Source organism: Hypanus sabinus, chromosome 25 (genome assembly GCF_030144855.1).
Source record: "Hypanus sabinus isolate sHypSab1 chromosome 25, sHypSab1.hap1, whole genome shotgun sequence".
NCBI lineage: Eukaryota > Metazoa > Chordata > Chondrichthyes > Myliobatiformes > Dasyatidae > Hypanus > Hypanus sabinus.
The window spans coordinates 13,699,635-13,722,944 of NC_082730.1; the positions used below are offsets into that span (position 1 = coordinate 13,699,635).

The 23,310-nt window shown below is 42.8% G+C and overlaps 1 protein-coding gene across 2 annotated transcripts in view; it reads right to left on the reverse strand.

The window, feature by feature from the left end:
- The window catches only part of LOC132381029 (cell surface A33 antigen-like), a 63,292-nt gene that overhangs the window by 30,223 nt on the left and 9,759 nt on the right, over positions 1–23,310 (reverse strand). The window contains exons 2-6 of one of the 2 annotated variants that reach the window (XM_059950136.1): positions 12,770–13,090; positions 10,765–11,085; positions 7,075–7,159; positions 2,761–2,852; positions 1,859–1,905 (exon numbers count right to left, since the gene is read on the reverse strand). In XM_059950136.1, the coding sequence (XP_059806119.1) occupies positions 1,859–1,905; positions 2,761–2,852; positions 7,075–7,159; positions 10,765–11,085; positions 12,770–13,090 (866 nt within the window). The remainder of the gene's footprint in view (positions 1–1,858; positions 1,906–2,760; positions 2,853–7,074; positions 7,160–10,764; positions 11,086–12,769; positions 13,091–23,310) is intronic. The other variant, XM_059950135.1, reaches the window with a different exon arrangement.

A 23,310-nucleotide genomic window follows, 5' to 3' on the forward strand; every position in this document is an offset into this window, starting at 1 on the left:
CTCCAACAGAGACAAGAGTGACTGCAGATGTTGGAATCTGGAACAACAAAAATGTTCCTGGAGGAATTCAGCAGATGGAGGAGCATCAATGGGGGTAAAGGGATGTTCAATAATTTGGATTAAAAACCTGTATTGATGGGAGTAAATGGATGTTCAATATTTGGATTAAGAATCTGTATCAGGAGTGGGAACATAGAGGGAAGATAGCTAGTACAAAGATGTAAGAGAAATGGATGAGACAGAGTCAGGTATGTGATGGAACAAACTAGTTCAAGGGGAAATGATGAACAGATGTGGTCTGGTGGAAAAGAGGAGTGGGGATTACTGAAACTGAGGCCGCTGGATAATAGGAAACATACTGTAAGGAGAAAAAAATAATAAGATCATAGCAGAATTGGAGCTGAATTAGGGGAGTGGGAAGGGTCGAGGCAGATGTTGTTAAGTGTTATGTAGAACCAGATTAGGAGATTGGTATATAGTAGATGGAGCCAGGTGGGTGAGGAGTTAGGGAAATTGAACCCAGGTGGAGAGACCTGTGAGCAATAGATAGGAAGAAGAGTCTCAATAGCAAAGATAGTGGAAGGGGAGATGTTTGAGTGGTCCTGCTGAAAGGGCTTAGCTCTTTATGTCCACTGTTTATTCTTCTCCACAGATGCTGCCTGAACTGTTGAGTTCCTCCAGCATTTTGTTTGTGTTGCTATAGACTTCTAGCATCTGCAGAATCCCTTGTGTTGGTGGCTGGGTGGAAAACGTGAACAATAGGAGAGAAACCTGGATGGATCAGTGCAAGTGAGTAAGGAATACAGACAGAGTGAGTGACCTGAACTGGGGGAACTCGTTGTTCATAATATTGAGGAAAAGTTCTCAAAGTGAACTCAACTTAGCAAGAACTTGTTGGTACAAGTGGAACAGACTCAATGGGCCAAATGGTCTAATTCTGCTCCAACATCTTATGGTCTTCTATAGCAGTTGTACTTAATTTGAACTCCAGCTATTCAGCTGAATTAGTATGTATTCTTCTCTCCCTAATGTGCTTTATTAGCTTTCCCTCAAAAGTTCCATAATATTTACTTCCTACAGTTACTACAGTTCATGAATGGAAGTTCATCTCGCTTTTCTAATCTGATCTGGCTTCCCCTTTTCTTCCACTCTTGATGAAAGGTCTTGGTCTGAAATGTCAACTGCGTTTCATTTCCATAGATGCTGCCTGACCTGTTACGTTCCTCCAATATTTTATGTGTGTTAGTCTGGATTTCCAGAATCTGTGGGATCTCTTTCACTTATGATTTTTTATAGCCTTCTTTCTGCTCTCAGCCACAGAACACATATTTGTGCTGTTCTCCCTTGGAGAACCAGAGGGTATTTCGTTGAACTGAGATTTTGAAACAGTGAACGATGAACTTGTTGGGCAGAAAGGACTTGTTACCATGCTGTTTCTTGTGACATCCCATTTACTTTCTCTGATCTTTCATAAGAGTTTGGGATATGGATGGAATATATTAAATATTAATTGAAATGTCATTGGAAAAAAAAGGACATGGTTACAGCGATAGCAAGTTGTCATCTCTAAAATTAGAGCCAGGGCCAGCCACACCTTGCATCTGTTAGTGGTAACAAATTAGAGATTGAAGCCATTTTGAAAATCCATCAAATAAAATATCATGGATGAATTAAGGAAAAGTTGGATAAGCACAAGAAGGAGAAAGAACTGGTGGTACCTAAGATACAGTTCAATAAAGAATGATGTTTGGAGACTTGTGTATAGTATTAACACCGGAAGCCTTTGGGGCTGAATGGTCTTTGTCATTTGATTTTATAAATTTTCAAGCATTCAGAAAATTCATACTTCACATCTTACCTGAGTTTCATTGCTGCCTCTTGTCTGAGATGTGCTGTACTTCGAGTCTAGAAAATTCAAAGTTATCTATGTAATGGGAATGTTAGGTAAATGCTGAATTATCCTTTTGGTGCACTATCTTAAATAGTGCACCTCTAAATCACAGGGAAATTTGTTCCAGGAAAACTGTCCTGATCACAAATTTCTGCAAATCAAATCTTTAACGTCCTACTGATTCCAGTTCTGGTCAATCATTTGTCCATTAACCACATTGATACCCGTCTGCTCGTGAGAAAGATTCTGGAATAAAAGTGATATCATATGAGCAGCGATTCAAGATTCCCAGCTTCCTGGTTGACATGGAGTTCTGCCATTCCACATGCAAGGTGATTCCGTGTCATCTGATGTTTTGGGGAGCTCTCACCTGTTTATAATAGCACTTCCATTATTCTTTAATACTTCATTTATCCAGAGAAGAACACCTCAACTCCGGATCGTATCTGACAAGATTCAATTCCAATCTTGTTACATTTTAGAACATGGAACTCAGAAAATGGAACATTACAGCACAGAACAGTTTCTTCAGCCCACAACATTAACATTCCCCTCTACTCAGACCTCCATTTTCCTGTCATCCAGGTGCCTAACTGAAGTTGCTTAAATATCCCTAATACATTTGTCTCTACCACCAACCCTGGCTGTATGTTCCATGCACCAACCACTCTTTATAAAAAAACTGCATCTAACATCCAATCACTTGAAAATTGTGCCCTATGGTATTAGCCATTTTTTGCATTCAAAAAACAGTCTCCAGCTGTCCACTCAATGTATGCCTCTTTTTATCTTGTACATTTCTATCAAGTAATTTTGCAGAAAGCTATCAGATATATCATAAAATGATGAAAAGAGAAGTAGAAACTCACCCCTGTTTTTACACTTTAGATACAAAAGCAGGCCAGTGAAGATCATCGTGAGAACAATGCCAGTGATGCTGAGCAGAATTACTTTCGTTAATCTGCGGTGCAGAGAACAAGGAAGGGTCAGCCAGTAATCCTCGGCCATTGTCAAAGAATGGAAGTCTGGTGCATACACGACTCTCTTCTGGAACTCAGGATGTGTGCAGTCCAAGCAAGTGAAGTGCAGACATTGTTGGAGTGCAGAAATGCAGCAGCCAAACTGCTTGCAGAAAGGCTCCACAAGCAAATAATGATCAGTGACAATACTGTTGGTTAAAGTGTAAATGTTGTGCAGATTATCTGCAACTTCTTTTCCTTAATACAATAAAGCACAGTCTACAGACTCACTTTCTAGGGCTCTATAAGGCATGCATCATTCAGTGCCCTCATCACCCCGGATATGCCCTCTTCTCAATGCTACCATCAGGAAGGAAGTTCGGGAGCCTGAAGACACACACTCAGTGAACAGATTCTTCCCGTTTGCCATCCAATTTCTGAATGGACATTGAACCCAAGAACATGACCTCACTACTTCTCCAGTTTTGTTTTTGAATTATTTATTTAACTATTTTATATATATATATATATATATATATATCCGTAATTTAGTTTTTTTCTCTATCATTATCCATTGCAACGTATTGCACCCATAAATTTCACAGATTTCACGACGTATGCCAATGATATTAAACCTGATTCTGATATTGGCAGTGTTATTTATTTGTTTATTTATTGTTTTATTATAATTTATTTTTGTATTTTGTGTACTTTGCCTTCTTTTGCACATTGGTTGTTTGTCCTTCTTTGTGTGTAGTTTTTCATTGATTCTATTGTGTTTCTATGTACCCACTGTGATTGTTACAGAAAAAAATTGAATCTCAAGGTTTTACACGGTGCCATAGATGTACCTTGATAATAAACTTATTTTGAACTTTCTAAAAAATTGAATAAAAACTTTAACTCCAGTCCTTTGTAAAGAGTTAGTGAGGTGTCCTTTGTTTATCTGATTGGAAGCTTCTTTTATCCAAAAAGCACGGCTGAGCATGGTGAGCTCCCTGCTGAAGTATCTTGGCCTGAAATGCTGACAGTTTACTGCCCTCTTCAGATCAGAATCAGGTTTATTATCACTGGCATGTGACATGAAATTTGTTAACTTAGCAGCAACAGTTCAACATAATCTATCGAAGGAAAAAATATAATAATAAATAAAATAATAATAACAAATAAACAAGTAAATCAATTACAGTATATGTATAGTGAATAGACTTTTTAAAATGTGAAAAGCAGAAATACTGTATATTTTTAAAAAAGTGAGGTAGTGTTTACGGGTTCAATGTCCACTTAGGAATCGGATGGCAGAGGGGAAGAAGCTGTTTCTGAATCACTAAGTGTGTGCCTTCAGGCTTCTGTACCTCCTACTTGATGGTAACAGTGAGACAAGGGCATGCCCTGGGTACTGGAGGTCCTTAATAATGGACGTTGCCTTTCTGAGACACTGCTCCTTGAAGATGACCTGAGTACTTTGTAGGCTAGTACCCAAAATGGAGCTGACTAGATTTACAACCTTCTGCAGCTTCTTTCGGTCCTGTGCAGTGGCCCCTCTCCATACCAGGCAGTGATGCAGCCTGTCAGAATGCTCTCCATGGTATATCTAGAGATACCACCTGACTTGCTGTGTTCCCCCCAGGTTTTGTGAGTGTTACCCAAGCATTGGTAGCTGGACTTGGACAACCCACAATGATCGCGATTGCAAAAGCCAGCTCTAATCTCAGCAGAGAAGCCCACGTTGGCGTCTGTGACAGAGAGCGCTTGGTAAGTTCGCTCCTTACAGATGTGCATTTACATACACGCAAACATTGCCTTGTCACTCTGCTGTCATTGAGCTGAGTTCATGCACCTCTGTGTCTTCCCTGGTATATTCGCATATTGGGTCCCAAGCAGAGCTCATGCTCTCAGTTGCCTTTCTGGTTTATTTCCCACCGTACATGGTGGAATATTCAATTTCATTAGTATTGGGGATGTGTAAATATGTACATGCTGTTTGCATATTGTATTTAAGGTCGATACTTCTGTTTATTTTGTAATATGATTGTAACTATATTGTGGGATGCACTATATTCTAATTCTTGTGTAGTCTTTGACCTTTCCCATCTACCTGGCTTCACCTATCACCTTCCAGGTAACTTCGTTAACCTCCTCCCACCTTTTTATTCAGGCATCGCCCCCCTTCCATCATCGTCGTGGAAAAGGGTCTTGGCCCGAAACATCAGTTGCATACTCTTTTCCATAGATGCTGCCTGACCTGCTGACTTTGTCCAACGTTCTGTGTGTGTTGCTTTCAAGTTTAAAGAAGTCAAAGTGAATTCAAATTTCCCAGAAGAGAATTAAAATAATTTTAATGTTTTGAGATATTGCGTCTGAGAAGCAGGACAGTGGAACTGCAGTGATGAGATGCCTGGGCAAGATCTACTAACCTCACCGCAAACATTTGCATTTTGAGTACCTGAAGGGAAAAGCTGTACTTGCTTAAAACCTGCTCTAACTTCAAAGTGATCACCATGTCCACCTCCACAAAGTTTAATGCTGGTTTGGACGTTACCTTTGTGGTGCTTGGTCAAAATCTGTTCCCTATGGTGAACATCCATGACAGATCCAGAAGGCGGATTACAGTGACCTACTGGGGATACCTTGCAAAGCACTTGTGTACTCAGCAAACAGGGGTACTTTTTAGGAGGTGACATTTTTCTTTGTCCTTAAGTATCTGCAATGGTTCTTTAAGCGGGCTTTTCATTGCATTTGGAGCTCACTGTAACTCTGCCATGGATGGTACCAAGCACAGCTGCAAAAGGAGGAGAGTTGGGCATGATGCTAGGAAACTCATCCTGTAAAAAACCCAGAGCTACAGAAACACTAATCGAAGCTCCAAAGACCTCATCCCTGGGAGAGGAAGGATCTTCGACTAGAAGAGATGTGAAGTTGTGTGGCGATAGCTGCAAGTCAATGGAAGTCATATTGTCAATCACCTTCTACATAAGCCAAGTACTTACATCACCAGGAAAGTGCTAACATGCTTTCCCTAGGGAAAGTGGAAGAGAAGATGGCCAAAGAACATCTGGCGATGCAACCTTGAAACTGAGACCAAGAAGATGGGCTATACCTGGGTACAACTTGAAAGACTTGCCCAGGACAGAGGACTCTGGCACACTAATGTCTTTGGCCTATGCCCAGGTAGGGGTGATCGGCTTAACCCTGTCTAACTCACTGTGCTCCTGCATATGACAACAGACTCGTCTTGAATGGACACCACTGACTTTGAGGAGGTTTGGGATGTCTCCATAACCACTCAAAATTTTTTTACAGATGTACCACGGAGAGCATTCTACCAGCCTGCATCACCGTCCTAATATGGAGGGAGGTGGGGGTCTACTGCACAGGATTAAAGTAATCTGCAGAGAGTTGAGTCAGCTCCAGCATGAGCAGTATCCACAACATCTTCAAGGAGCGATATCTCAGAAAGGCAGTGTCCATCATTAAGGACCTCCATCAATTAGGTCTTGCCTTGTTCTCATTGCTACCATCAAGGAGGAGGTACAGAAGCCTAAAGGCACACACTTAATGATTCAGGAAAAGCTTCTTCTCTTCTGCCATCCAATTTCTGAATAGACACTGAACACGGAACCCATGAACACTACCTCACTCCACTTTTATTTTTGCTTTTGCACTACTTAATATATATATTGTAATTCACAGTTTTGTTTCTCTATTATTACGTATTTCATTGTACTGCTGCCAGAAAAACAATATACTTCACGACATATGCCAATGATTCTGACAATGTTTAACATTGAGAATTGGGCAACACTGCAATGTTTTGTTTATAAGTGATTTCAAGGGCAATGCCTGGCTTCAAAGTCACAGTGAAGGCTGCAGGAACACCCTCTGACAGACGGCAAATTGAGTAACTTGCTTTTATTTCTCAACAACAAACATACCGCAGCAGTGCGTTGTAAAACTCAGCATCATTTCCATTCTGATGAGCTACATTGCAAAATATTGCATGATGTTCATTTTTCATGCCTACATTATTACAATTTTTCTTCAAGTAGTAAATATAATTTTGGTTGTTTTACTTTAACTGTTTATGGGGACACCAGTTATACTGAGCTCAAATGTTTGGTCAGATTGAAGTCAGTAGTCCCACAGGAATTTATCACCAGCGAAATAAAGAATGAATTCTTTCCCCCAATTACATTGCATACAGAAGCACAGAGAAAAATATACCTTTCAGGGGAAGTGGATTGATTGCCTTTGGAATCTTCTGTGATTTCAGAGTGGTCAGAATTATTTTCACAGGAATATCTAGTTTCTGTTAAAATAAAGAAATAAAATTCATTTCCACCTGCTCTTCATTTGTGACTAGTCTTTTAACAACTATTTTATATATATATATATATAATTATTACTGTAATTCAGTTTCTTCACTATATTTATTTCTCATGTATTCATCATGTATTTCATTGTACTGCTGGCGTAAAGTTAATGAATTTCATGACATATACCAGTGTCAAGGATACTAAACCTGATTCTGAAGTAGTGGTGGTAGGAGGAGATGTGGGGTGAGTTAGTGGGTGGAGGTGTTGATTTTCCATGAGGAGAGTGGGTAGGATCCTTCTTGATGTTATGGGTACTCTTAAGGTATCTTTCTATGGTTGGCTCGAGCTCATGGGGCTGTGGTCCTAATTAATTCTATTCCAAAATAAAGGCAAGTTCCAAAAGGGAACTAGCCTCTGCCAGCACTGGAAAGTCTATTTCTGGGACTCAGCACATAGTAGGGAGTGGACAGAGCTGGTCATTGAGTGTAGGGGAGATATCAGAACAACTGCAGTTGTTAATACTACAGGGAAAAGCAGATAATATTCTCATAACAAGGAGCATCCTATCATATGAGGCATTGATGGCAGACCAAGATGCAAGACACAGACACTGAGGTACCAGGAACTGGACTGGACTAGAGTTAGGGACGGGGCTGGACAAAGACTAGGAGCTGGGATAGGAACACAGGCTTGGGCTAGGAAAGCGGGACCAGGACAAGGAATTGGGAACTAGGAGCCTGGGCTTGGACTCCGAGCCAGAGACTGGACAAGGACCCAGAACCGGGGTCTTGACTTTGGCTCGGACCCCAGAACTAGGCTCGGACATGATGTGGTTACAGGACTGGACAAGGCCTGGGCTCTTCGATGCACTCCTGGGCAGGACAAGGCACTCCTTCTTAGAGCACAGGGCCAGGACCCTTCCTAGGACGCAGGGCTGGGATGATTTCACAGGGCCGGGCCCCTTCCTTGGACACAGGGCCAGGACGACTGCTGAGGTAAACACCGAGGAAACTGTCAGGGTTTCAGAAGGGGAGGGGAAGAGATCAGTCCTGTCTCAGGGTAACAGCAAAGACAGCCTGGCTTACCCAACAGAGGCAAGGACAGAAAGGGGCAGATCTAACCACAGGGTAATGGCAAGGACAGCCTGACTTAACCCACAGTGGCAAGGACAGGAAGGGAGCTCAATCCGGGGTGGCTTCAAGTCTCAGGGCGGCCTGCAACCTTGGCTGGCTACAGAAACAGCCAAATCGATACCTCCAATGAGAGACAACGAAGCTCCATGAAGCAGTGGTCCTCCAACCAGGCTTAGAGATCACAGATGGCTGTTCAAGCCTTCCACCAGCAGATTGCTCCAAAGGGATACTGATGAGACAAACCAGCCACCCACACTCGATCCCAAGGTCACTTATATTCCTAGCCCCAAAACAAGAATCAGGTGCCTATGATTAGGCCCAACTGAAGCAATGGACAACCGGAAGACCTGGAGTCCGAGTCCGCAGACCTGACCGTGAACCGGAATGCGGATTTCACGGACCGGCCTATGACACATCCCTGCAAAAAATATCAAGCAAACAAATATTTCAGTAGTAGAACAAGTAATTTCTTAGAGTTAGTGACTCTTTCCCATTAAATACTGGTATTTTGAGTTCTCAATAGCCACAAGAAACCTAAACTACTGTTAGATACTGCAAAATCTAAACTGCAGTTTTCTCTGTTTCACTATTCTGAACGTATTGCAAGACAAAGTTTCTACTTCCTATATACCCAGACTTTTATCTTAAGTTCCTGCTTAGTAAATATATATCTGAAAATTTACAAACCAACATGCACTGACAACTTGCTGACATCAAAGACTGATACACTGAATCCTATCAGGGCAATATGGTACATAACAATTGTTGGATCTCAGTTTAATTTCCGATCCACAGGAATCTTCCAGGAATCAAGGATGGTGAGCAGTCTTAATTCCAAGATCTCAGTTTAGTTTAGAGTACAGACAAACATACATATACTAATCTAACTAAAAGAGCTGAGAAACAATGCAAAGGGGAATTAATGCTAAAGGATGTGATATAAAGGAATGAAAACAAATGAAATACAGTGCTACGGAAAAATCCATCACTTTTAAAGATAAGATAAAGAAAATTCCTTAGATAGTGATGAATTAATTGATGAATTAAATCAGAGTTGAGGAAGAGCTTCTTCTCCCAGAGAGTTGTGGAGGTGTGGAATGCACTGCCTCGGAAGACGGTGGAGGCCAATTCTCTGGATGCTTTCAAGAAGGAGCTAGATAGATATCTGATGGATAGGGGAATCAAGGGATATGGGGACAAGGCAGGGACTGGGTATTGATAGTGAATGATCAGCCATGATCTCAGAATGGCGGTGCAGACTCGAGGGGCCGAATGGTCTACTTCTGCACCTATTGTCTATTGTCTGTTGTAATTACATCACGCAGGTTATGTGCTAATACTTAGCCACTGAAAAATGAGGAAAGTGATAAACCTTTAGTTTAGCTGCTAGATCACTTGCTGCCAGTGATTGTGGAAAAATACATGAGTTTGCTAAAAACTGCAAATCTTATAAAATGTATTATTTAAAAACACAGTAATTTTCAACAGAGTACATAGTTAGAATCAAAATCAGGTTTAACATCACCTGCATACATTAAGAAATTTGTTGTCTTTGTGTCAGCAGTACATTGCAATAAATAATAATAGTCAGGAACAACAGTACATATAACCATATAACAATTACAGCATGGAAACAGGCCATCTTGGCCCTTGTAGTCCATGCCGATGCTTACTCTCACCTAGTCCCACTGGCCTGCACTCAGCTCATAACTCTCCATTCCTTTCCTGTCCATATACCTATCCAATTTTACTTTAAATGACAATAACAAACCTGCCTCTACCACTTCTACTGGAAGCTCATTCCACACAGCTACCACTCTCTCAGTAAAGAAATTCCCCCTCGTGTTACCCTTAAACTTTTGCCCCCTAACTCCCAACTCATGTTTGTGTTTATGTATATTTATGTGTATTAATTGTTTTACTATTAATAAAAGTGTAACAGAAACAGAATGAAGTAAATGTACCATTTTACAGAATCCATTCAAAAATGAATAATATTTTAAAAGACAATTAAAAATAGCATAATTTCGAAATAGTATTGTTATTGTTCCTCCTATATAATATAAGAAATGAAAAATTCATCAGTTAGTGTTCATAGGTTCAATATCCATTCAGAAATATATATATATATATAAAATTAAGTAAGTAGAATTGAAATAGAGCAAATATTGTCAAACTTGTTTTGTAATGAGTAATGTGGTTCCAGTTTCATTTCAATAGGGTGGGATACATAAACACCATGTTAACAATAGCAGGCCAGAGAGAAGTGGGTGCTGGGGCGGTAGATTATAGAGGGGAGGGGGCTTATGGTAATGGACTCATTTTCTAAACTAAAAAATGGTTCATACTCCATAAGTATAAATCCTGTCAGGACATGTGTTAACACAGCTTCAACAACACAACATATCAGAAGTAGTCACTCCATGAAACATCCGAAAGTGTCCATTATTCAATCTGCCACTCACCGGTGTGACTGAATTGCAGCTGATAACTGCAGTTCCAAGTGCTGTTGAACACTGCCACATTGATCATTTCACTGGATTTCACTCCACGAGTATTCGAGGCTGTGCAGTAATATTGATGGTGCTGGTGTTTGAAGGATTGACAACGTAGATCCAGTTTACTGGTGTCAGAGATCTTTGAATTCACAGATGAGGTCTTTTCATACCATGTGTACTGAATGGGAAAGGATCCTTGAACAGACTTACAGACAACTGACACGGAACCCCCGACACACGAGTCATTTAGTGACGACAGAACTTGAAGCACAGGAACAGACACGGGTTCTGTGGGAAAGGACCAAACATTCAAGTGAACGTTTGAAAACTACTCTCCAATTTTCAGCACTTCTGCATTTCACCAGGTTGGAATCTCGTCAGCTCCTCTAACCCTCTGTGTCTCTGCATCCTCCCAGCTGCCTGAACTGCCAGGTCTGACATTATCCCAGAACACGGCAGGACTCCAGATCAGGACAGCAGTGATGACACTGACGATGTGTCAGTGTGAATATCAGGGTTTCAATCACTTTCAGCAGCAGGGAGCAAGTCTCCATTGGAGACAGGTAATGGGAACAAACTGGAGAGAGTCCTGGAAGAACTAAACATAATGAGGGTGAGAAATGGTCAGGTGTCTGTCACATGGTTGGAGGGTTTTGGGAGAAAGTGTTCGGTTTCTGTGATCTGCAACAGCAAGGGAAACCCTTGGTGCTGCTGTTTGCATGGAGACAGTGGGTGAAGCCCAGAAACCTCAGGAAGTTGGATGTCCACACAAAGGAGCTGGAGGAACTCAGCAGATCAGTCAATCACTCTGGAGGAAAATAGATGTGTGACATTTCTGACTGAGACCCTTCACCAAGACTGGAACAAATGAGGGGAGAGGACTGAATAAAAGGGTGGGGAGAGAGGGAGGAGCATAAGCTGACAGGTGAATCCTGGTGAGAGGAGGAAGGTAGGAAGGTGGGGTGGGGCAAGAGAATGGTGTGATAAACTGGGAGGTCATAGGCAGAAGAGGCAAAGGTTTGAAGAAGGAAGAATCTGATTGGAGAGGACAGTAGAATCTTGCCATAAAATAAGGAGGTTAGTCACCAGAGGGCAAAAATGTGGGAATGAGGGCAGTGGAGGGGAATATGAAGGGGTAAAAGGGCAAGATGGATAAAGGAAAACAAAGGGATTCTGATGGGATAAGATCTCATCAGATTTCATTTAATCTGATTCCCACCAGTAATGGGTGGATGAAGAGGCTGGAAGCTTCGGAGTGGATGGTCAGTGGGTTTTGGGAGTGGGGGCTCAGAGCACACTAATGGGGATACAGGTGGAGAGAGTTTAGGAGGGAGTGATTGATCCCTGAAATAGGCCAGGGATTGGACTGGCCTGCTTTGGAAGAATTGAATGCAGTCTGTTGAGCTCTGGGAAATGATTCCCTTTTTATGGTTTTCAGGTAATTAGCCCATGAGCAATAAGTTTCTCTCTGATCTGTTATGGCTGGATTATTAGTTTCAATCTGAATGCAAACCTCTGACAGACTGGCATTTCATACAGTTTAGAGGCAGGAAAATTGTGCTGAGCCTCCCACTGGAAATCGCTGTCTATTCAGTGGGTCTGACACTGAAATGGGAGAGAGCAATGAGTGCGGTTTCCCCAACACCCTCCCACTCCCCTCAGGACTCAGCACTGCCATGGACCATCAGAATATGAGAGATGTTCTGACCACAGTGAAGACACAGATTAGATATTTAAGTGGGGTCAGAAGGCCAATCCCTGATAAACGTACTATCAGATACTTTTAGATATATGTAGAACATTGGATTGGGTGAGATCAACATGCATGTGGATTCCCAAATCCTGTACATGCCTTGTAGGAGTCTACTCTATTGCTGAGCCTTGGGATATCATCGCTACACTGACTGTTCCCAGAGAAAACATGGATCAGACATTTCAGTAGAGACATAAAACCAATCTGTGAGAAACCGACCATCAGATACTTGTAGATGTACATTAAACATCGGATCGGGACCTGGTGTTGTAACTCCACAGCTGTACCACCCTGTATCTCCAGAGCGAAGATCCTCCACAGTAACAGTAAATATTCTCTGTTTCAGGTTATTTGTGATTGACACTCGTCCACTCTGTCCGTGTTGCCCATTTGTTTCCACTAAAACTGAACATTGATGAGTCCATCCATGGCACCAGTACTTTGTGTGTGAGCGGTACTTTGCATCATAGTAACAATCGATTGTGATCACTCTTCCCACAACTCCACTTACATACTTCTTTGCCCACAATGCACCTGAAACTAAGGAGAACATGCTTCAGTAAATCAGAATCAGGTTTAATATCATCAGCATCTGTTGTGAAATTTGTTAACTTAGCGGCACCAGCACAATGCAATACATGATAATATAGAACAAATAAAGTGTGAATTACAGTAATACAGTAATGTGTGTGTGTACGTGTATTAAATATTTAAATTAAATATGTGGTGCAATAACAAAAGCTAGTGAGGTAGTGTTCATGGGTTCAATGTCCATTCAGAAATTGGATGGGAGAAGGAAAGAAGCTGTTCCTGAATTGTTGACTGTGTGCCTCAGGCTTCTGTACCTACTTCCTGATGGTAAAAATGAGAAGAAGGTGGTGGGGGTGCTTAACGATGGACGCCAACTTTTTGAGGCACTGCTCCTTGAAGATGTCTTGGATAATATCAAGGCTAGCACCTGTGATGGACCTGACTAATTTTACAACCCTTTGCGGCTTTCTTCGATCTTATGAAGTAGCAGCCCCCCCTCCACCCTACACCAAACAGCGATGTTGCCTGACAGAATGCTCGCCACATTACATCTGCAGAAATTTTCCCGTGTTTTAAGTAACATACCAAACCTCCTCAAACATCTAATGAAATATAACTGCTGTCTTGCCTTCTTTGTAGCTGCATTGATGTGTTGTGACCAGATTAGGTCCTCATAGATACTAACACACAGGAACTTGAAATTGCTCACTGTCTCCACTTCTAATCCCTCCATGAGGACTGATGTGTGTACCTTGGTCTTACTTTTTCTGAAGTCACTATCAGCTCTTTGGCCTTATTGATGTTAAATGTAAGGTTGTCGCTACAACACCACTCAACATGCCGGTATATCTCACTCCTGTACACCCTTTTGTCGCCATCTGAGACTCTGTCAACAATGGTTGTATCATCAGCAAAGTTATAGATGGCATTTGAGTTGTGCCTAGCCACACAGTCATGGGTGTAAAGAGAGTAGAGCAGAGAGCTAAGCACACACCCCTGAAGTGCACTTGTGTTGATTGTCAGCGCAATGGAGTTGTTATTTCCGATCCACACAGATTGTGGTCTTCGGGGCAATACTGTGGGCGCAAAAAAAAAAACATGGATGGTATTTTGCCTCTCAGGTGCCAGGGTTCATGACGTTGCTGGTCACATCCACAATATCCTGAAATGGGAGGATGAGCAGCCAGAGGTCATTATACATATTGGTACCAACAATATAGGTAGAAACAGGGTGGAGGTCCTGAGAGCAGAATACAGGGAGTTAGGAAGGAAGCTGAGAAGCAGAACCTCAAAGGTAATAATTTCTGGATTGCTGCCTGTTCCATGTGACAGCGAGTATAGGAATAGAATGAGGTGGAGGATAAATGTGTGGCTGAAGGTTTGGTGCAGGATGTAGTGATTCAGATTTTTGGATCATTGGGATCCCTTCAGAGGCAGCTGTGATCTGTACAAAAATGATGGGTTGCACTTGAATCCAAGGGGGACCAATATCCTGGCGGGAAGGTTTACTAATTAGATTTTCAGGAGCGTGGGAACCAAGTTGAGGAGTCAGAGGATGGGGAGGTTGGAGCACAAGAAAAAACAGCTTGTAGGGAGTTTGTGAAGAAGGATAGGTAAATGTTAGAACAAAGATGCACTCAGCCTGATGGATTGAGATGAGTCTGTTTTAATGCAAGCAGTATTATAAACAAGTCGGATGAACTTAGAGTGTGGATCAATACGTGGAACTGTGATGTTGTGGCCATTATATAGACGTGGTTGTCTCAGGAGCAGGAATGGCTGCTGAGTGTGCCAGGCTTTAGATGTTTCAAAAAGAACAGAAAGGGAGGCAGAAGAGGTTGGGGGTGTGGCTTTGCTCATAAGGGGAAGTGTCACAGCTGCAGAAAAGGGGGAAGTCATTGAGGGATGGTCTACTGAGTCAGTGTGGGTAGAAGTCAGGAATAGGAAAGGGGCAATAACGCTACTGGGTTTAGGAGAGCTAGAAGGAGCCATGAGAAGGCCTTAGTGGGCAGGATTAAGGAAACCCCCAAGGCATTCTACAAGAGGATGGGCCATGTGAGAATAGGACCAATCAGGTGTGACAGTGGATTTGTGTTCATGGAGTCGGAGGTGGTAGTGGAGGTACTTAATGAATCCTTTGCTTCAGTATTCACCAGGGAGAAAGATCTTGGCAGATGTGGTGATAACTTAGAGTGGACTGAAATGCTTCAGCATATAGACATTAAAAAAGAGGATGTGCTGGAGCTTTTGAAAAGCGTTAAGTTAGATAAGTCACTGGGACCGGATGAGATATAACCCAGGCTGTTGTGGGAAGCAAAGGAGGAGATCACTGAGCCTTTTGCAATGAACTATGCATCATCAGTAGGGACAGAAGAAGTACCGTAGGATTGGAACATTGTAAATGTTGTTTACTTGTTCAAGAAAGGGAGTAGAGATAACTCAGGAAATTATAAACCAATATGTCTGATTTCAGTGGTGGGCAAGTTGTTGGAGATGATCCTGAGAGGCAGGATTCATGAGCATTGGAGAGACATAATCTGATTAGGAATAGTCAGCATGGCTTTGTCAAAGGCAGGTCATGCCTTTTGAACCTGATTTAATTTTTTGAGGATGTAACAAAACACATTAATGATGGTTGGTCAGAGAATGTATTGTATTTGGATTTCAGTAAGGCTCTTCTAAAGGTGCCCCATGCAAGATGCCTTCAGAAGGTAAGGAGGCATGGGATCCAAGGAGACTTTGCTTTGTGGATCCAGAATTGGCTTGCCCACAAAAGGCAAAGGGTGGTTGTAGATGGTTCGTATTCTGCATGGAGGTCGGTGAGCAGTGGTGTTCCACAGGGATCTGTTCTGGGACCCCTCCTCTTTGTGATTTTTATAAATGACCTGGATGAAGAAGTAGGAGGGTGGGTTATTAAGTTTGCTGATGACTCAAAGGTTAGGGGTGTTGTGGATAGTTTGAAGGGTTGTCAGAGGTTACTGTGGGAGATCAATAGGATGCAGAACTGGGCTGAGAAGTGGCAGATAGACTTCAACCCAGATTAGTATAAAGTGATTCAGTTTGGTAGGTCAAATTTGAAGACAGAATATAATATTAATGGTAAGACTCTTGGCAGTGTGGAGGATCTGAGAGATCTTGGGGTCCTTGTTGATAGGACACTCAAAGCTGCTGTGTATATTGTCAGCGTTGTTAAAAAGGTATATGCTGTGTTGGCATTCTTCAGTCATGGATTGGGTTTAAGAGCCATGTGGTAATGTTACAGCTATATAAGAACTTGGTCAGATCCCACTTGGAGTATTGTGTTCAGTTTTGGTCACCTCACTACAAGAAGGATGAGGATACTATAGAGAGATTGCAGAGGAGATTTCCAATGATGTTGCCTGGATTGGAGGGTATAACTTATGAGAATAGTTTGAGTGTACTTGGCCTCTTCTCTTTGGAGCGATGGAGGATGAGATAGATCTGATAGAGGTGTATAAGATGATGAGTGATGTTGATCCTGTAGATAGCCAGAGGCTTTTCCCAGGGCTGAAATGGCCAACACGAGGGGGCATAGTTTTTAGGTGCTTGGAAATACGTACCAAAGGGATGTCAGGCGTAAGTTTTTCACACAGAGAGCGGTGGGTGCATGGAATGTACTGCCGGCAGTGGTGGTGGAACCAGATACGATAGGGTCTTTTAGGAGCCACTTAGATAGATTCATGCAGCTTAGAAAAATAGAAGGCTATGTGCTAGGGAAATTCTAGGCAGTTTCTAGAGTAGGTTACATGGTCAGCACAACATTGAGGGCTGCAGGGCCTGTAATGTGCTGTAGATTTCTATGTTGTATGTTCTTTGGTTGCAGAGGAAGGTACAGAGACCCTGGTTCTATAGCTCCTCTATCAGGTCTGTGGGAATAATAGTGTTAATCACTGAGCTATAGCCAATAAACAGCATCCTGACACAGGTGTTTGTATTGTCCAAGTGATCCAAGCCTCGTGGACAGCCAATGAGATCTTGCGTGCTAAAGAGCTATTGTTGCGACAGGTAAATTGCAGTGGGTTGGGGTCATTGCTGAGGCAGTTGCATATTCTAGCCACGACCAATCTCTCAATGTACTTCATCACCATAGATGTGAATGCAACTGGACAATAATCATTAGGGCAGCTCACACTTGGGCACTTATATAATTGTTGCCCTTTTGATGCAAGTGGCAAGTTCCAACTGTAGCAATAAGAGATAGAAAATGTCTTTGAACGTTTCAATCTCTTGAAACTTCTTGAATGAACAAAAAACCTTCGGGAGTAAACCACAAAGCACCGGAGGAACTCAGCAGGTCAGTCGAAATATGTGAGAGAACAAAACCAGTGAAGTTTCATGTTGAAAAACTGTATCTGGGCAATAACCTTGCCCATCCCATCCCCTGACAGATGCTGAATTCCTGACCATTGAGTTCCTCCAGTGGGTTACGTTGGCCATTTCCCAGCAACTAATATTTAGCCCATACCCTTACCTGTGGAACAGTTTCATCTTCAGCACATGGCTTCTAACAGTATTTCCCAGCTTTCTACTCAACACTTCTTCCTCAGATCCCAACTTTTCAAAAGGCTTTCAGTGCAAGTTTCCCTGGATGGTGAGAGACCGCGGATTGAAGGAGACAAGAGACACAGTCTCTTTCTTGGGGGGGATACATTAGGGGCAAATGAAAGTACTATATATGCAGAAAATGTTGAACCCCAAAAATAACACTAGGGTCGTCATACATTCTGGTTTTATACTTAGCGAAAAAGGACACTGACATATTGTCACCAGATTTCCTGCCAATAGAAAATAAAATTCAGTTCCACTTCTGATTTCCTGGAGTAGGATCATAGAACTTACAACATAAGAGGCCATTCATCCCTTCATTCAGTACTGGTTAGAAAAGCTCTGTCTGTTCTTGTCCTTCCTCTAACATTGGGACTTTTGCTTGGCAGGTGACGGCTCTTCAAATGCACCTTCCAGGCTCCATTTATAGTGCGGAAGTTTTCTGCCTCTGCCAACCTTTCAGGAAGTCAACTTCAGAATGCTACCACCTCCTCACTTCTTTGTGGTGTTGGAGTGGTTTCTGAGTTTCTGATATCTTTGGAGCTTCCCTCCTGGTAGGACCTGCCCTGGTGGAAAGGTCAAGGGAGAGGTTCTAGACATAAAGCAATCTAAACAAGACCTCAACACTGGAGCCAATGGAAGATGACTAATAAAAACACAAAATGCTGGCAGAACTCAGCAGGCCAGACAGCATCTGTGGGAAGAGGTAGTGACGACGTTTCGAGCCGAAACCCTTCATCAGGAGTGAAGTAACATGGGATGGTCGCGGAGGGATAAGAAATGGGTGGAGGGATGAAGTTGAGAGCTGGGAAGTGATAGGCTGGAGGGAAATGGGCTGGGGGAAGGTGGAGAATTATGGGAAATAAAAGAGAAAGAAAGGTAGGGCTGGGGGGAGATTATAGTGAGAAGGGGAAAAAGAGAGAGAGAAAGAGAACCAGACTAAAATAATAGATAGGGATGGGAGTAAGGGGGAGGCAGGGGTATCAATGGAGGTATGTGAGGTGGATGTTCATGCCGGCATGTAGGAGGCTACCTAGGTGGGAGATAAGGTATTGCTCCATCGACCTGCGTGTGGCCTCATCTTGACAGTAGAGGAGGCCATGGACAGACATGTTGGAGTTGGAGTGGTCTGTGGAATTGAAGTGTGTGGCCACAGGGAGATCCCGCCACTGCTGGAGGACTGAGTGTCGGTGTTCGGTGAAACGGTCTCCCAGTCTGCAATGGGTCTCCCCAATGTATAAATGGCCACATCGGGAGAACCAGATACAGTATATCACCCCCGTTGACTTGCAGGTGAAGTGGTGCCTCACCTGAAAGGACTGTGGGGGGCCTGGGATGGTGGTGAGGGAAGAAGTGTGGGGGCAGGTGTAGCACTTCTTCAGTTTGCAGGGATGAGTGCCCGGAGGGAGGTCAGTGGGGAGGGATGGGGGGGATAAATGAACAAGGGGGTCACGTAGGGAGCGATCCCTGCGGAAAGCCGAGAGTGGGGGGGAGGGGAAGATGTGGCTGGTGGTGGGATCACATAGGAGGTGGCGGAAGTTACGGAGGATTATACGTTGGATATGTAGGCCGGTAGGGTGATAGGTGAGGACCAGGGAGACTCTATCCCAGGTGGGCTGGCGGGGGGATGGGGTGAGGGCAGAGGTGCGTGAAATACGGGAGATGCGATGGAGGGCAGAGTTGATAGTGGACGAAGGGAAGCTCCTTTCTTTAAAAAAGGAAGACATCTCCTTTATCCTGGAATGAAAGGCCTCATCCTGAGAGCAGATGCGGCGGATCCTGGAATGAAAGGCCTCATCCTGAGAGCAGATGCGGCAGATGCGACTAATGGTGTTCCACAAGGGTCTGTGTTAGGACAGCTTCTTTTTACTTTATATGTCAATAAGTTGGATGACGGAATTAATGGCTTTGTTGCAAACTTTGCAGATGACACGACGATAGGAGGAGGGGCAGGTAGTTTAGAGGAAGCAGAGCGGCTACAGACGGACTTAAACTTTTGAGGAGAACTGGAAAAGAAGTGGCAGATGGGATACAGTGTCAGGAAGAGTACGGTCATGCACTTTGATAGAAGAAATTAAAGGACAGACTAATTTCTAAATGGAGAAAAAAGTTTAAAACTCTGAGGCACAATGGGACTTGGGAGTCATTGTTCAAGATTCCCTAAAAGTTAATTTGCAGGTTCATTTGGTGGAGAGGAAGGCAAATGAGATGTTAGCATTTATTTTGAGTGGACTGGAATATAGAAGCAAGGATGTAACGTTGAGGCTTTATAAAGCACTGGTGAGGCCTCACTTGAAGCATTGTGAGCAGTTTTGAGGTCCTTATCTAAGAAAGCACAGAAATGACTCTGAGATTGATAGGCTTGTTATATGAAGAGTGTTTGATAGCTCTGGGCCTTTACTCACTGGAACCAGAAGAATGAAGGGTGATTTCTTTGCAACTTATCGAATGTTGAAAGGTCGCAGTCAGGTGAATGTGGAGGGGATGTTTCCAATGATGGGGAGGTCCAAACCTAGTGAACCCAGCCTCAGAATAGAGGGATGTCCTTAATAATGGAAATGAGGAGGCATTTCTTTACCTAGGGAGTGGTGAATCTGTGGAATTTGTTGCTACAGGCAGCTGTGGAGGCCAAGTCATTGGGTTTACTTAAGGCAGAGGTGGAAAGATTTTCGATTAGTCAGGGCATGAAGGTATACGGGGAGAAGGCAGGAGATTGGGACTGAGGGAAATGGATCAGATATGATGAAATGATAGAGCAGACTCAATGGATCTAATTCTGTTCCTAAATCTTAGGACTCTGCAAATAAAGGAAGACATTTCATGTGCTTTTCTAATCACCTTATCTGCATCTTCTGCCACGCTCAATGATCAGTGATCACATTCACCAAGGTCACAGTCATCCTCCACATTCCTCAGCACCCTCGCATTTACTTATCCATTCACACACTGGTGGAGGGGTGGAGATATATCTCTATCAAAGGAAGAATAAGGCGATCCTTTACCCTTGGGAAAGTTGCAACACCTGCTTAGCAACCCCCCAATCAGGATTGGGACAGGCTGTTTTCTGGCAAAAGTGTACTTGGAAAGAGGGAGGCCTTCAAAAATGAAATTTAGAGAGTACAAAGCTTATATGTGCCTGTCAGAATAAAAGGGAAAGATTGCAAGTGTAAGGATCCTTGGTTTTTGAGAGATATAGGGCCCTGGTTAATAGAATAAAGGAGGTGCAAAGCAGGCATAGGCAGGTAGGAACAAATGAGGTGCTTACGGAGTATAAGAAATGCTAAGGAACACTTAAGAAAGAAATCAAGAAGCCTAAAAGAAAGCAGAAATTTGGTCTAGCAGATAAGGTGAAGGAGAATCATAAGGGATTTTACAGGTATGTTAAGAGCAAAAGGATTGCAAGAGAAAAAATCGTTCCTCTGGAAGGCCAGAACAGTAATCTATGTGTGGAGCAAAAACAGATGAGGTAGATCTTAAATGCATTCTATGCACTGGGAAATGGATACAGAGTCTTTAGAAGTGAGGCAAGGGGGCATCAACTTCGTGGACACTGTGCAGATTGTAGAGGAGGAGGTGTTTTCTACCCTGGAGCAAATCAGGGTGGATAAAGTTCCAGGGTGGATATTCCCTCGGACCCTACAAGCGGCATACAGAAATTGCTAGGGCCCTAGCAGAGATATTGAAATCATTCTTAGTGACAGAAAAGTTACCAGAGAATTGCAGGAAAGCCAGTGTTGTTCCACTGCTTAAAAAAGGCTCTAAACAAAAAACCATGAAATTATAAGCTGGTGAATCTGACATAAATTGTGGGAAAGTTATTGGAAGGTATTCTAAGGTATCGGATATGTAAGTATTTGGATAGACATGGGCTGATTAAGGATAGGCAGTATGGCTTTGTGCATGGTAGGACATGTCGAACCAATCTTATAGAGTTTTTCAAGGAAGTAACCAGGAAAGTAGATAAAGGTAAGGCAGAGGAAGTGGTCTGCATGTATCTAATAAGACATTTGACAAAGTCCCGCATGGGAGGTTTATCCAGAAGTTTCAGTTGTTCGGCATTCAAGATGTGGTAGTAAACTGGATTGGACTTTGGCTTTGTGGGAGAAGTCAGAGAGTGGTAGTATATGGTTGCCTCTCTGAACGGAGGACTATGACGAGTGGAGTGCCACAGGGATCGGTGTTGGGTCCTTCGTTGTTTGTCATCTATATCAATGATCTGGATGATAATGTTTTTAACTGAATCAGCAAATTTGCAGATGATGCAAAGATTGGAGGTGTAGTGGGCCGTGAAGAAGTCTATAATGGCTTGCAGAGGGATCTGCATCAGCTGCAAAAATGGGCTAAAAGATGGCAAATGGAATTTAATGCAGGCAAGTGCGATGTTTTGCATTTCGGTGGGACTAACCAGGCCAGGTGGTAGGGCACTGAGAGTGTAGTAGGACAATGAGAGGGATCTGGGAAAACAGGTACATAATTTGCTGAAAGTGGTATCACAGATAGATAAGGTTATAAAGAAAGCTTTTGGCACGTTGGTCATAAATCAATGAGTACAGAAGATTGGAAGTCACATTGAAGTTGTATAAGATGTTGAGAAGATTTGGAAAATTGTGTGCAGTTTTGGTCACCTACCTTCACAAAAGATGTAAACAATGTTGAAAGATTGCAACGAAAATTTACAAGGATGTTGCTGGGTCTGGAAGACCTGAGTTATAGGCAAAGATTGAATAGGTTGGTACTGCATTCTTCAGAACGTAGAAGACTGGCAACTTCTGGCAAGATGGTGGCGCGGCTGATTGCAGTAGCCTCTATGGGGTCAACAAAAGGTGCTACTGTTGTACTTAAATGTACATCTAATGATCACAGGATTCTGCTATATGTTAAGAACTCGAAGGACTGCAGGCCTACACCATCAGCGAGTTGCTCGCTGGTGGAGATAATGAAGGAGGCATGCAAGGTGCCGCTGCTTGAGTCAATGGCGTCTTACAGTCAAATAGTGAGTAGCCATCATGGTCACTTTTCTTGTGATAGCAAGACCCCTTTTAAGAGAAGTTTGAAGAGGTACATCAATATCAGGGATATGGAGGGCTATGGTCCTGGGGCAGCTCGATGAGAATAGACAGTTTGAATAGTTTTGGCATGCACTAGATGGGCAGAAGGGCCTGTTTCTGTGCTCTACTTCTTTATGACTCTATAAGTCTATGTCGTAAGTCTTGGTTATGTGGCCACTGACACCAGTCAGACAATCTCTGAAGAGTATTGATAATGGCCCAGGTCACCCATCTTGTAAAGTCAATGCCCAGCAGAAGGCAATGGCAACCCACTTCCTTAGAACAATTATGGTCACTGAAAGACAATGATCACCTACATCATATGGCATGGCACATAACAAAGAAAACAGAAAAAATTACTACACCACTTCTTTCCTCATAATCCTCTCTCATTCTTTAGACACACTGCATGTGCTACAGTGAGAGGTTGGACAAACTTGGGCTGTCTTCTCTGGAGTTGCAGAGACTGAGCGGAGGTTTATAAGATTATGAGTGGCATAGGCAGATAGCATCATTTTTCCCATGGGCATGTGTTTAAAATGAGAGGGTGTAATTTCAATGGAGCTGTGAGGGCAAGTGTTTTTTAACAAAGTGTTGGGTGCCTGGAATGTGTTG